This window comes from Sceloporus occidentalis, unplaced genomic scaffold (assembly GCF_023333645.1).
Source record: "Sceloporus occidentalis isolate IW3139 unplaced genomic scaffold, rSceOcc1.0.p SCAF_1, whole genome shotgun sequence".
NCBI classification, from domain to species: domain Eukaryota; kingdom Metazoa; phylum Chordata; class Lepidosauria; order Squamata; family Phrynosomatidae; genus Sceloporus; species Sceloporus occidentalis.
Genome location: NW_028316981.1, coordinates 214,413,690 through 214,426,960, shown reverse-complemented (window position 1 = coordinate 214,426,960; position 13,271 = coordinate 214,413,690). Strand labels below are relative to the sequence as shown.

Sequence of the window (13,271 nt, the reverse complement as noted above, 5' to 3'; positions counted from 1 at the left end):
TGAGGATACATTTGGATTTAACTCAGATGACTTTGAGCTAGCATATTAAGGACACCTCTGCCCAATCACACAGCTCCCCATTAGATCAGAGGCCCATCCAGCCTAGTATTCTGCTCTCAAGGTAGCCATCCAGATGGCACTAGGAAACTCATATGTCTAAGATCACAATCCTCTTTTTAACACTCTTATGAATTACTGAGGACAAGACTCTCAAAAAAGGGACTTTCTTTTTTGTTCCCAGTAACTGATATTTAGAGCTTTACTCCCTTTCAACAGGACCATTTATCATGTTATCATATTTAGTGGCTGTTGATTGACCTTTTTCCATGTACCTGACTGATCTCTGCTTAAAAAGTGCTCAGTATCAAATTTTGTGATAATAAATTAATCATTTTTTAAAAAAATCTATTTTATACCCTTCAATATTTCACAAATGAAAATAGGGACCCATGTTTCTCAGCGGGATTAACATATGGTCTAAAGAGTCAGACAACAAGAAGGCATAGTTAACACTGTGGTCAAGTTCAACAGTTGTTAATGAGGAAGAACACATAGATCTGATGTTAAGCACAAAGACTTCGGAATTTATGTATAGAGTTTAGGAAAGTCTGGTGGGGAAAGCCCAAATCAATATATGCAATACTGTGTGCATGTGTGCATGCGTGTTTACACTCATACAAGTATGTACGTATATGCTTGTACATATGTATATGCAAGTGTACAAGATTATTAAAGATAAATACAATGTTGTTTAATACATTAGTATAAAATCAAATGCCTTTTTCAGACCATGCTCAAAATTACAACAACTTTTTTCAGACCCATGGTCAGTGAATGAATTCTGTGGATTCTGTGTTCACACATACCTTCCTTAATCAATCATATTATAGATCCCAGCTTCCCTATTAACACTCATGCAGTTTAACCCTTTAACAGCCTCTCAGCCTCACTTACTTCACGGGGTTGTTGCTAGGATAAAAATGGAGGCAAGTAGCATACAATATTTTTAGCTCCCGGAGATAAATTGAATGAAATTGGTTAAGAAAGGTATAGTTGAAAAAATGTGATAGTTATTTAAAAAAAAACAGTAATATATTCCTGTGGCCTTTAGAGTGTCCCTTTCAGGCTACAATCCTGTACATATTTACCTAGGAGTACGTCCAATTGAACTAACTGGAGCTTCTTTCTCAGAAGATATGTATGTGATTGCATTGGTAGTGTGAGTGGAATATTGTTCTGTAGAAGAGAACTCTCTCAAAGCAAGTAGGCAGTAAATCTCTCCTAGTGCAAGACATTTACAAATTATAATTTCTTTTCTGTGACACTGTGCAGCCCTGGCACATATATACACAGGATTAGTAAATCAGCAGGGAGGGGGTGGAGAGAAGAAAACGTTCCTTCGACCTGCCCAGTAAAATTTAAGCTTTAAAATACTGTATAAAGTTCATGCAGATCTCAAAAGTGAATAAAACTGTATAGACAGAACTGAAGTGGGGATAAAATATTTTAAAATCAGGAATGGTTCTGTACAATATTGATTCAGTGTGATAGACATTAGGGATGGAGGATGAATCTAAAATCCATTAAAAGGAGGCAGGGCAGGGTGAATTTGGGTGACAGACAGACAGACAGAAACAGAGAGATTGAGAGAGAGCTTGGTGATAGTTTTTTTGGGGGGTCACCTATAGGAAAGCCCCTCTTACATGTCATTGTTGTCCATGTGTGTGTGTGTGGTGTTTATTCTTTTTGTTTATTGCATCTAAAGCTTCAGGTGGTTCCAGCACTACTTCCTTTTGCTTTTCTCCTGGTCCTTCTGGAGGGACAAGATTCTACTCCTTCTTTTCTCTGCAGTTTCCCTTCTGCTAAACTATCCTCTGGGGAGGCTTTGCACATTGCTGAGAAACTGGCTATGAATAACGGAACACACAGGGTGAACTGTGGCCATTCTTGGCTAAAGCATAGTCACTGAAGGCCCTGCTTCTTTTGAAATGAATCTTCTGCAAGTTGACAGGTCTCTGAAAGATCTGGACCTCCTGCAAATTGACCTGATTGTGTGATATTAGGTTCCCTAGCAGTGGTGGAACCAAACCTGGAAGCAGAAATGAACAAAAAAGGTCTCCATTGGCACTGCACTGTTATTACTCATAAGTCTGAACTATCAGCAATTAGGGATCACCATACAGTTGATGCCTTACTTCTCTGAGTGCTGATCAAAAGGAATGGAAGTATGTTGATTTATATTCATTAAATAAAGCTGGCAGTAGGGTTTGCCTCTCGTTTTAGTAGGATCTGATTCAGGAAGTTCATGGTATGTAGATGGGTTTCATTCCAGTGAAACTGACAACACTATCTGTACCTTGGCCTCAGAACATTCTCCAGGCCCACCAGATAATTGGTGTTCACAAAATTCACACCTCTGATTGAAAGGCAGCTTGAAACCCCTTGGTCTGGCCTGATATAAATGCAAGAGCTCAACAGCAAAGGCCCTTTCCCACTGTACAATTATAGCATTGTGATTCCACTCAACAACAAACTGCCATGGCAGCATCCTATAGGGAGCTAAATTTAGAATCCTTAATTTGCCTCACCAAATTATAGACCCCCAGATAGGATGTTGCGATGGCAGTTCGAGTGGAATGTGTACCATCAAGTAATTTCTGACTTATGGTGACCCTAAGGGGGTTCTTGGCAAGTTTGCCATTGCTATTGCCTGAAACTAAGAAAGTGTGACTAAAACCGAGAGAGTGTGAACTCACCCAGTGGGTGAGTAAGGATTTGAACCCTGAACTCCAGAGTCATATGTTCAGACCTCTACATCCCGAGACGGAGAAGATGTAATTTTAATAATTATTATTATCCAGCGATAGCAATCATCCAACCAGCCCATTTTAAATATCCAGTGTCACAGACCATGGTGATATAGAAAGGCTGACTGTATCTGCTGCAAGGTGTTTAAAATCTGTTACTAAAACAATCAGGGCGGGGGAGGGGGGGAACAACGGTTACTGTGGATAATAGCTACAGACAATGGTTGGAACATCTCTGCCAAACACTCAGAATATGTACATTGTTTGTACCGAAAGGGTTACAAGCACAAGTCTATATCCAATTGGCTCAGTGTCCTGCTATGCAACACACAGCAACAAATGTTGCTTTGACAATGGGGTATGCTGCTTAGCTAGAAACATGAATGCAGAAAGCTGTGTTATACTGAGTCAGACCATTGGTACATCTAGGTCAGGACTGTCCATATTGACTGCTGATGGACTCTCTGAAGTTTAGAAAAGAAGTTTTTCCCAGCCCTACACAGAGATTTGATCCCATGTTCAGGAACTGAACATGGGCTCTTCTGCTTGCAAAACAAGCACTCTAGCAAAGAGTGAAGGGTCTATCTCATCTTTGATGAATAATTCTTTATGACTCACATAGCCAGGGACATTCACTCTTGAACCAAACATTATTTAAAGCTACTTTTGTGTTTTAGAGCCACTTTCAATGTATCCAAAAATAAGGTTGAATTATCTAGAGAAGATGGTGTATTGGTAATTCTTCCTGTGCTGCCCATTTGCTTTTTAAAATCATTTGGCATTTAGAAGGGCATAGATCTAGCAATGCTCAGTCGCTTTTTTCCCTCCTTCTCTTTCTTCTAGCTGCCCCTGCCTTATGTGTTGAGAGAAATTCACTATTTTGTGGTGCTTAGTCTCATCATCTTCCTATCTTGTCAAAATAAATCAATAATTAAAAAAAAATTATGGTATTGGGATGAGAGGCTCCTACGTGTATAAGAAAGTTCAGTATTTGAACGTGTTGTGGCTTGATTAAAAGGGCTTTGAGACCAGATACTGTTTTTGCCTGGGAGCAAGTTTTATACATAAGGGAATTACTTTGGAGCTTAAGCATAATTAGCTAAATCCATTATCTGGGATTTTCCATCAAATGAACATAGCAATCTGTCATCTTCATGTCTGTGCCCAGTTAGTGCTCTCAGAACAGATTAAGAGGAACTGAAAAGTTAGGTGTGTTGTGGGAATACCTCCCCCTCCTTTTTTTGAAAATGTTGATTTCAGATATTACACAGCAACAAACCTGAAATTTGCCACCAGGTGTCCATTGAGCAAAGAGTCACAGTCAGGTCAAGCTTTCCTTCATCTGCACTTGACAAGACACTCATAGGTCTAAATGCATGCTTGTTGTATTCACACAGTATGTTTAGCTGTTGTATAAAACACCTCACATATACATGTAGCAATGTCATGTTTGAAGTGATTCAATGAACACAGGGTGATCATTTTCAGGACTGATTTACGTTTTATTTGGAAAGCATATTACTGTAAAAACTGCAGGTGTTTCCGTTCCAGAACGTATCTTCAAGTGCTGCCATTACCTATTTAATGCAAACGGTATATGAAGACATGTGAACTGCATGAGCAGAATATTCAGTGGCCATTTTAAGTGGTTTAACTGGGCTCTATCCTGATTTCATCAACATGGTATATTTGTTGTTGTTGTTAACCCCCCTCAAGACGATCTCAAACCATGGCAATTCTGTGGATAAGACATCTTCAAGACCCCCTGTTCCCCACTACTGTGCTTAGTTCCTACAAACTCATACCTGTGACCTTCTTAATAGAGTCCATCCATCTAGCATGTGGTCTTCCTCTATTTCTGCATCTCCCCGCCTTTCCTAGTATTGTTTTTATTCAATGAGTCGTGCCTTCTTATGATGTGTCCGAAGTATGACAGCCTTAGTTTTGTCATCTTGGCTTCCAGGGAGATTTCTGGCTTGATCTGCCCTAGGATCCATTTATTTGACTTTTTAGCTGTCCCTGCCATCCTCAGCTCTCTTCTCCAGCAGCAGCACATCTCAGATGAGTCGATGTTCTTCTTATCCACTTTCTTAACTGTCCATCTCTCACATCCATACCTGGTAATAGGGAATACAATGACTTATATGATTCTAACTTTTGTGCTCAGTTGTATCCCTTTGCATTGTAGGATCTTTTTTAGTTCTTTCATAGCTGCTCTCCCCATTCCCAATCTTCTGATTTCCTGTCTGCAGTCCCCATTTCTATCAGTGTTTGGTTCCAGGTATGAGAACTCTTTTACTATTTCTATTGATTCATTTTCTAGGTTGAATTTGTGTAGATTACCTGTGGTCATTATTTCAGTTTTCTTTATGTTCAACAGGAAGCCTGCCTTTTCACTTTATTCTGTGGTCTTCCTTAGTAGTTGTTCCAGGTCTGAGATGTTTTCTGCTAGTGTTATGGTGTTGTCTGCATATCTTAGATTGTTGATACTCCTTTCTCCTATTTTCACTCCTCCTTCTGTGTCCAAGCCTCCTTTTCTTACAATATGTTCTGCATACAAGTTGAACAAATAGGGTGATAAAATGCATCCTTACCTTACCCCTTTGCCAATTGGGAACCATTCTGTTTTTCCGTGTTCTGTTCTGACAGTAGCCTCTTGTCCTGAGTACAGATTCCTCATCAGGACTATCAGATGTGTTGGCACTCCTATGTCTTTAAGGGCATTCCATACCCTTTCATGATCTATGCAGCCAAAGGATTTGCTATAGTCTATAAAGCACGGGGCATATGAATATCTTATTTCTATTGATATCAGTTCCCATATGCAGTGGATCCTGAAGTATCTTAAATATGTTTCCTTTTTTTAGGGTATGTTTTCTTAGGATTTTTAAGGATATAATTTTAGGTAGTCTTTGGATTTACTTTGCATTCATACAGTGGATATTCATGAATTTGCTTGTTTCCTTCTGTCTTTGGGCTAATTCCCTCCTGCTGTAGACAAGGATAGGCAGGTGTGGTCCTTACAATTGCTACAGGGATATCTGAGGTGTGTTAAATGTACACCTAAATATATTCCTATTAAAGAAGTAATCATGGAAAAGTATCCATAGAAGAAATTACAACCTTTGGTGACATTTCCTTTGTCTTCTGAACTCACTTTTAGTTAAACTACAGGATATATGCAGGAATTGAATATGGCAAAAAAATAATAATTAGTAAGAACTCTTATTGTATATAAATTCTGAACAAACAGAAATATAAGAAGTAAAAATGATCTGGTGGTTAGATATTTGCTGGAATCTGTACACTTCCTGGTATGACCTTTGATTATGTTACTCAGTAAAGTACATTTTGTATACAATATATAGGTTTTCAGGCTATAAGCACCTTGGTGCTTATAAATATTATATACTTATAAGTATTATATATGTTGCAATGCTATGAAGTACCCTGGGAAGACTGTGATATTGAAAGATGATAAGAAATAGCTTGAATAAATAAATATCTTTTATTATTGTATGGTGTAAAGCTTTGTGCCTCTTAATGGCACTGTACTGTATAAAAAAATAAATAAAGGATACCTAATTTTCTTCTCCTCCTGAGAGAAGTGGTATGCAAGAACCCAAGACTTAGAAAAGGTTCAACACTGGTGGTGTAGTAGTTAAATATCTGTACTGCAGGCACTCACTCAGAAACAACAAGGTTGCATGTTCAATACCAGCCAAGGGCTCAAGCTTGACTCAGGCTTGGTAAAACGAGTACCCAGCTAGTTGGGGGCATTTAGTTTACACATTGTAAACTACTTAGGGGTTGCTTAAGTGCACTGATAAGTGTATAGAAATGTATTTGCTATTGCTATTGTTTCTAAAGTGTAATGAATGAACAGACCCTTAATTATAGTTCTGAAAGGAAATTTTCTTATAGACAGGGTGGGGTGGCTGTGGCTGTCCAGATTTTCTTTGACTGCACCTTCCTCAATCCCCAACCACTGGCCCTCCTGCCTGTTGCTGATGTGAGTTGGAGTCTTACGACAACTGGAGTGGTGTGAGTTCCCTACTCCTATTAGAGGTCAGGTGGCTTTCTGATACTAAACATTTCCGTGTGTATATTGGCTTAACACCACTATTGCTGCATCTTTTCATTGGTGGGATCAGTTGTCTTGATGGCATTGTACAGGTGTGATAGGCTTCATCCCACATACAGTACTTATTATCTGAAACAGGAAATGTATGGATCTTTGGAGAACAGAAACCTACATAGTATGCTGTATGGTTGCACGTATCTGTGCCTTTTCATTTATCATGTAATGCTTAAAATATACTTTCCAGGCTCCAGGAACTTGCAAAACCAAAGGCGATAAAAGATGTGTGGAACCTTTCTCGGTAAGACTGAGTTACATAATTCTTACAAGGTTTGGAGTTACTCACACACACAATCTCACTTGTCTCATTATCTCATTTACAATAGCCCTGCACAATAGCCTACTATTACTGTCTCCATATTGCTCACCAGAGGAGGCTGAGAGAGAATAGTTTGTCTAGTTAAGTAGCACATTCATAACAGCTGCAAAATTTGCACTGGGTTTGCAGTTCTGCTCTTAACCACATCTCTACACCAATTGAGACACTATAGCTGTCAAGTCATTTTGCAGGTAATTGTTTGTTGGTTGGTTGGTTTGGCATATATTTATAAGCTACTTTTCTTCCTTCATGTTGTTCATATTAGAATAGGTGTCATTTCCCAGGCAATCTCCCATCCAGACACTTAGTAGGTCATCAGCAAGGTTCAGGGTACTACCCTGTGCACGTTTGGACCATGCCCATGCCTGAAATTTTAATATTATAGCCTGATAAATTATGCTTAACCTGGAGCAGTCAAAACTGGATTTCATGTTATTTGAAAAGGAACTCAAAAATTACAGTTCTCACTGGAGGATGTATTCTTTAGCCTGTTGAATAATTCTACTAGACAGTGACACTAAAGAAGTTATACACTAAAACTGAATTGAGAAAATAACTGTATACCAGAAGAAGAGGAAAGAGCAGTGACAAAATGTGGCCATCTTAATAGCATAAGTAGGCCCCAAAAATAGTAATTTCCACTTTCAAGACCCCCCTGCAATACCTCCTTGCCACTACAGTCAGCCCTCTGTACTCATAGATTCTGCACCCACAGGTTCAACCATCTATGCTGTGTGGGCACAGGCCCTCCCTGCCGGGTTTTCGGTGAAGGACCAGCCCAGGTTAGGTGGGCGGGGGTGTGTGTGTGGCCTTGATACATAAGAACACCTTGTCTCTCACCAGGAACCACATCCGACAGACTTCCTTTATCGAGTGTATTTACCTGACCCTAAAGGCTAGGGACAGTCTTGGGATTCTGTTGGTGTATCGGCCACCCCGTGCGCTAACGGACTCCCTTAACGAGCTGACACAGCTGGTAGTGGAGCTGATGCTGGAGACACCCAGGCTGCTAGTCCTGGGTGACTTCAACATTCCCTTCGTGGCCAGCTACGTTCCATCCTGTGCGGTTCGGGAATTCATGGATACCATGACGGCCATGGGCCTGTCCCAGCTGATTTCGGGTCCAACGCATTTTGCGGGTAATACACTCGATTTGGTTTTTTGTACGGATGCGGAAAATCCGTGGGCGGAAATAACTAACATTTCCCCCCTGTCATGGACGGATCATTTCCTTGTGGAGGCAAAAATCAGGGCCTCTACCCAGATCCCCCCCGGGGGTGGTGGACCTATTAGGATGGTCCACCCTCGAAGGCTGATGGAATCCAAAATGTTCCAGGAAGCCCTAGAGGGACACATGGTTGGAAGTGACGGCGACTCTGTTGATGCCCAGACTGGTATCTGGAATACCGGTCTCTCTAGGGCTATACACAGCATCGCTCCCAAGCGCCCTCTCAGGCCTGCTTCCAAACGTAAGCCTTGGTATACGGAAGATCTCCAGGCAAGGAAGCGGGATCTGCGACGGCTAGAGCACCGCTGGCGGAAACACCTACGCCTAGCCGACAAGGCTCTCCTAGACCGCCGGTTGGAGGACTATGGAGAGGTGATACGAGCAGCTAAGAACTCGTTCTATGGTGCTCGTGTCGCGTCCACGGAGTCGCGTCCAGCAGAGTTGTTCAGGGTGGTCAGGGAGCTAACTCAGCTCCCTCCCACACTGAACCAGATCCTTGAACCTTCTAAGGCCTGCTGTGACCAATTTAATAACTTCTTCACGGATAAAACCTCTTGGATAAGCGAAGGTCTTAACGCCGGCATTAGAGCAGAACCTAGGGTAGAGGTATCCAGAGCCTCCGTGGACTCCATTAAACTGGATCAGTTTGAGTTGGTAAGTACCGATGATGTGGACAAGATCCTTGGAAGCGTTCGGAAGACAACCTGCTCCCTCGATCCCTGTCCCTCATGGCTAGCGGCTCAGGGGGGCCCGGCTGTAACCTTGTTGCTACACCGGATTATAAATACATCTTTGAGAGACGGGCAATTTCCATCCAGCTTAAAATTGGCCACTGTAAAACCGCTGTTAAAAAAGCCCTCCCTCGACCCCCTGATGCATAATAATTACCGGCCAGTATCGCTATTGCCATTTTTGGGGAAGGTGATCGAGAAGGCGGTTGCAATCCAGCTTCAATCGATCTGGGATGAAACGGATTATCTGGACCCATTTCAAACCGGCTTTCGGGCGGGTTACGGGGTTGAGACGGCCATGGTCGTCTTGGTCAATGATCTCCGTCTGGGCATCGACAGGGGAAGCGTGTCCCTGTTGGTGCTCTTGGACATCTCAGCGGCTTTCGATACCATAGACCATGGTATCCTTCTGGAACGCCTGGCAGAGGTGGGAATCGGGGGCACTGCGCTCCTGTGGTTCCGATCCTACCTCTCCAGGAGGTTCCAGATGGTGCAGCTGGGAGACGTGTGCTCCGATAAGAGGGCCCTGACATCGGGGGTCCCTCAAGGAGCCATTCTGTCTCCCATGCTTTTTAACATTTACATGAAACCGCTGGGAGAGATCATCCGGAGACATGGGTGTAGCAAGGTGGAGGTGAAGGAAGGGAGAGTTGGGGGAGGAGAGAGCGATCAGGTGGAGGAAATCAGAAGAGGAGACCCAAGGGCGGAGACAGCAGGAAGGGAGGTGGAGCCCCCGGAGGGTATAAGGAGAAGGGAGCAGCCGAGCGTGGGGAGAGGGCTGAGACGCGGAAGAGGAGGGCGCGGAGAAGCGGTCGAGATAGGGATAGCTAAGGTAACCCATAGCCCTCAGCGGGTAGGAAGGCCAGTCTCGTTGCAAACGAAACCCAGCCCTAGACCTCCCGGGCCTCATGAGACCCTGAAGTTAAGGGACCCTAGAGAAGAGGGTGACTTCCCGTACCCCGCGGACGAGGGGTGGGGAGAGGGGGAGGCTCCGAGGCTAGTGAGCGAATGGTGGGACAGTAAGGGCCAGAGGTGGGAGCAAGGACCCGAACCGCAGGACTGGGAGAAGGCCGACCGGGAGCGCCTGGAGAAGCATTCGGGGGGAAGAACCTTGGCTCCTAGCTAAACTCACCCACGCCGGGGCTGGACCCTGAATGAAGAAAGGACACGTGTTGTTGTTGAGACTCAGTTGTTAATTTTCCTCACTTTGTTACGTTACTTGTTGCCAATAAAGAAGGGCATTGTTGCAGCACTTGTAACTCAGGGTTAGTTTGTTTCTCACGTGCCAAGGCTGACAACAACTACAACCCCCATCATGCAACCCGCCGCGCCGGCCACGCCCACAATGGGGCGCGGGGTTATCAGTACGCTGATGACACCCAAATAGTCTTCTCTATGTCTCCGACTGCTACAGTGACCGAGGATGGCGTCTCTTCTCTCGTGGCCTGTCTGGAGTCGGTAATGGGCTGGATGAGGGAAAACCGACTCAGTCTGAATCCAGAGAAAACGGAGGTACTCGTGATAGGTTCCCCTGGTCCAGGAATGGCGGTGGTGCCACCTGTCCTGAACGGGATCACGCTTCCTCTGAAGGACTCCGTGCGCAATCTGGGGGTGCTTCTTGACTCGTCGCTTCACCTTACAGCTCAGGTGAATGCGACGGTCAAGAGCACCTGTTATCAGCTTCAGCTTATTCGCCAGCTGCGCCCATACCTGGCCCAGAGAGACCTTGAAATGGTGGTACACGCTCTGGTAACCTCTCGATTGGATTTCTGCAATGCGCTCTACAAGGGGCAACCCTTATACCATACCCGGAAGCTACAGATGGTACAGAATATGGCAGCCAGACTGGTCACTGGCACTTCCAGGGCCAGTCATATTACACCTATACTTAAAGATCTGCATTGGCTGCCCATTCGCTTCCGGGCACAGTATAAGGTGTTGGTGATAACCTATAAAGCCCTACATGGCTTGGGCCCAGGATACCTGGAGGACCGCCTCTCTCCATACATTCCGCCCCACACCCTCAGAACATCTGGGCAGCAACTACTGAGGGTTCCAGGGGCTAGACTAGCCTCCACAACGAGGAGTTCATACACCATCGTCGCCCCGGCCCTCTGGAATACGCTGCCCATAGAGCTCCGCTCGGCCACTTCCCTGGCCCAGTTTAGGAGGGAGCTAAAAACCTTCCTATTCCGATTAGCATTCCCCGAATCAAGCTCCAGCTAGTCTTCCCCCTCTTCGATGGCAATGGCAGCTGGCTGATGGGGTTTTAATTTTTGATTTTAATATGGCTGTATTTTAATATGTATTGTGGTGTATTTGTATTTGTATTATTAATATGTTGTTCACCGCCCTGATCATTGGAAGGGCGGTATACAAATAAAACTATTATTATTATTATTATTATTATTATTATTATGGCTTGAAAATACTAAAAACAAAATGCAAAAAAGCAAAGCTTGATTTTGCCATTTTATATCAAGGGACATCATTGACATCCAGTGTATTTCTGTGACTGAGCAGGAATTCAGAGTGTAGTCTCCCAAAGTCCTAGTCCAGCACTCAAACCACAACACCGCATGGCTCTCTAAATCTGACATGGTCAACAGGAACTAAATATAAGCTATAACCAATATTACCATTAATGATATTCTTTTTTAGTTCAATACGGTAATATCTTCTTAATTAAAGTCAATATAAATTCATTCATATAACAACTGAGTGTGAATGGGGGATTTTATTTTTAAATAAATAATGCAGGAAATGTTAATGAATTTAATTATTTTAAAGGACATTTTTTAAATATCTACAAACTTTTAATTTATTTTACATATATGTGGATAATTTTATGTATTTTAGTTACAAAAGCATTAAAGCATAATACAAACAAAAAGTGTTGTTTTCAAGCATTTGGCCAACCTGAAAAGTAGGTCCTGACCACATAGCAGTTGCCCACTTCTGTTTTAAAGAGAAAATAGCTATAAATGTGTGTGTGTGGTTAAAATATGATAGCACAGATTTTGTATGTTTGGATTTTACCATGTTTTGATTGATATTTGCATTCTTTATTCACAACAGTAGATTAGTCTGGGGAAATCAAGAGACGATTTGGCCCCTCGCCACATGTGCTCTGACAAGTCAACCAAGTTCAAGGATTCTGGCTCTGGCAAAACCCAAGGCAAAATTGGATGGAGCTCTCCAGTTCAGGCTTGTCTTTTCTTTGCCTTTATTTCCCTCACTTAAAATCATATTTAAACTGAGAGTCCAGCACTCAAAGAACTATCTGTGTAGCTGATTTCATGGTTCCAAGGTACCATTGAACACATACTTCCTGGACAGTATGTAGTTTTTTGTGGCTTATGACAGGGTTCTTTGGACACCATGGAGACTGTGACATGCTACTTATAGTAAGACATGGGGGGGGGGGGGGGAAGAGCCGTATGTTGTAGGATTGCTGTTGCACAGCGTTGACACAACATACTTTCACATCTTCCAGTATGGCAGCCTATTCTCCCTTATTTCCTGCAGACTGATGAGCAATAACTACAGGGAAAATGAGAGAGGGAGTCAGACAACAGGAATGGGGAAGGGAGAGATAGAAACGCAGCAGCCTTCCATCTTTCTGTGCTAGAGAATTCTGCAAAACTTACAAAAGCTTTACAAAACACCCACTTTTGTTTATGTGAGGGGTTGGTTTTGACTGAAGTAGTTCTTTAGATCCCAGCCAAAAGTGGTTTTGAAAGAAGGAGGCATATTAATCTTTTACAGCATAAAAAGGTGGAAGGGAGGGGGAACAGAAAAAGAATGTGGGAGCACCTTTAAGATGAACTGGTTTTTATTTTATCATAAGCTTTCATGAACATAAACCCATTTCTTCAGATGCAGTATAGAGTGATATTAAAGCTTCAGGTAATAAAGCATAATTATTCAGTTCTGGGAGAGGGATGGAACGTAATAGGATCCAGAAGGATCCTGTTATATTCTATCCCACTCCCCAACCTTATAAATATGCTTTATAACCTGAGGCTTTATATCACTCTGTATT

At 42.8% G+C, this 13,271-nt stretch overlaps 1 protein-coding gene across 2 annotated transcripts in view; it reads left to right on the top strand.

Annotated features, from left to right (window-relative positions):
- Positions 1-13,271, top strand: part of SPMAP2L (sperm microtubule associated protein 2 like) — a 41,302-nt gene that overhangs the window by 6,925 nt on the left and 21,106 nt on the right. For both annotated transcript variants that reach the window (XM_089488844.1, XM_089488843.1), the window contains exons 3-4: positions 7,136-7,189; positions 12,305-12,433. In XM_089488844.1, coding sequence (XP_089344970.1) covers positions 7,136-7,189; positions 12,305-12,433 — 183 coding nt within the window. The remainder of the gene's footprint in view (positions 1-7,135; positions 7,190-12,304; positions 12,434-13,271) is intronic.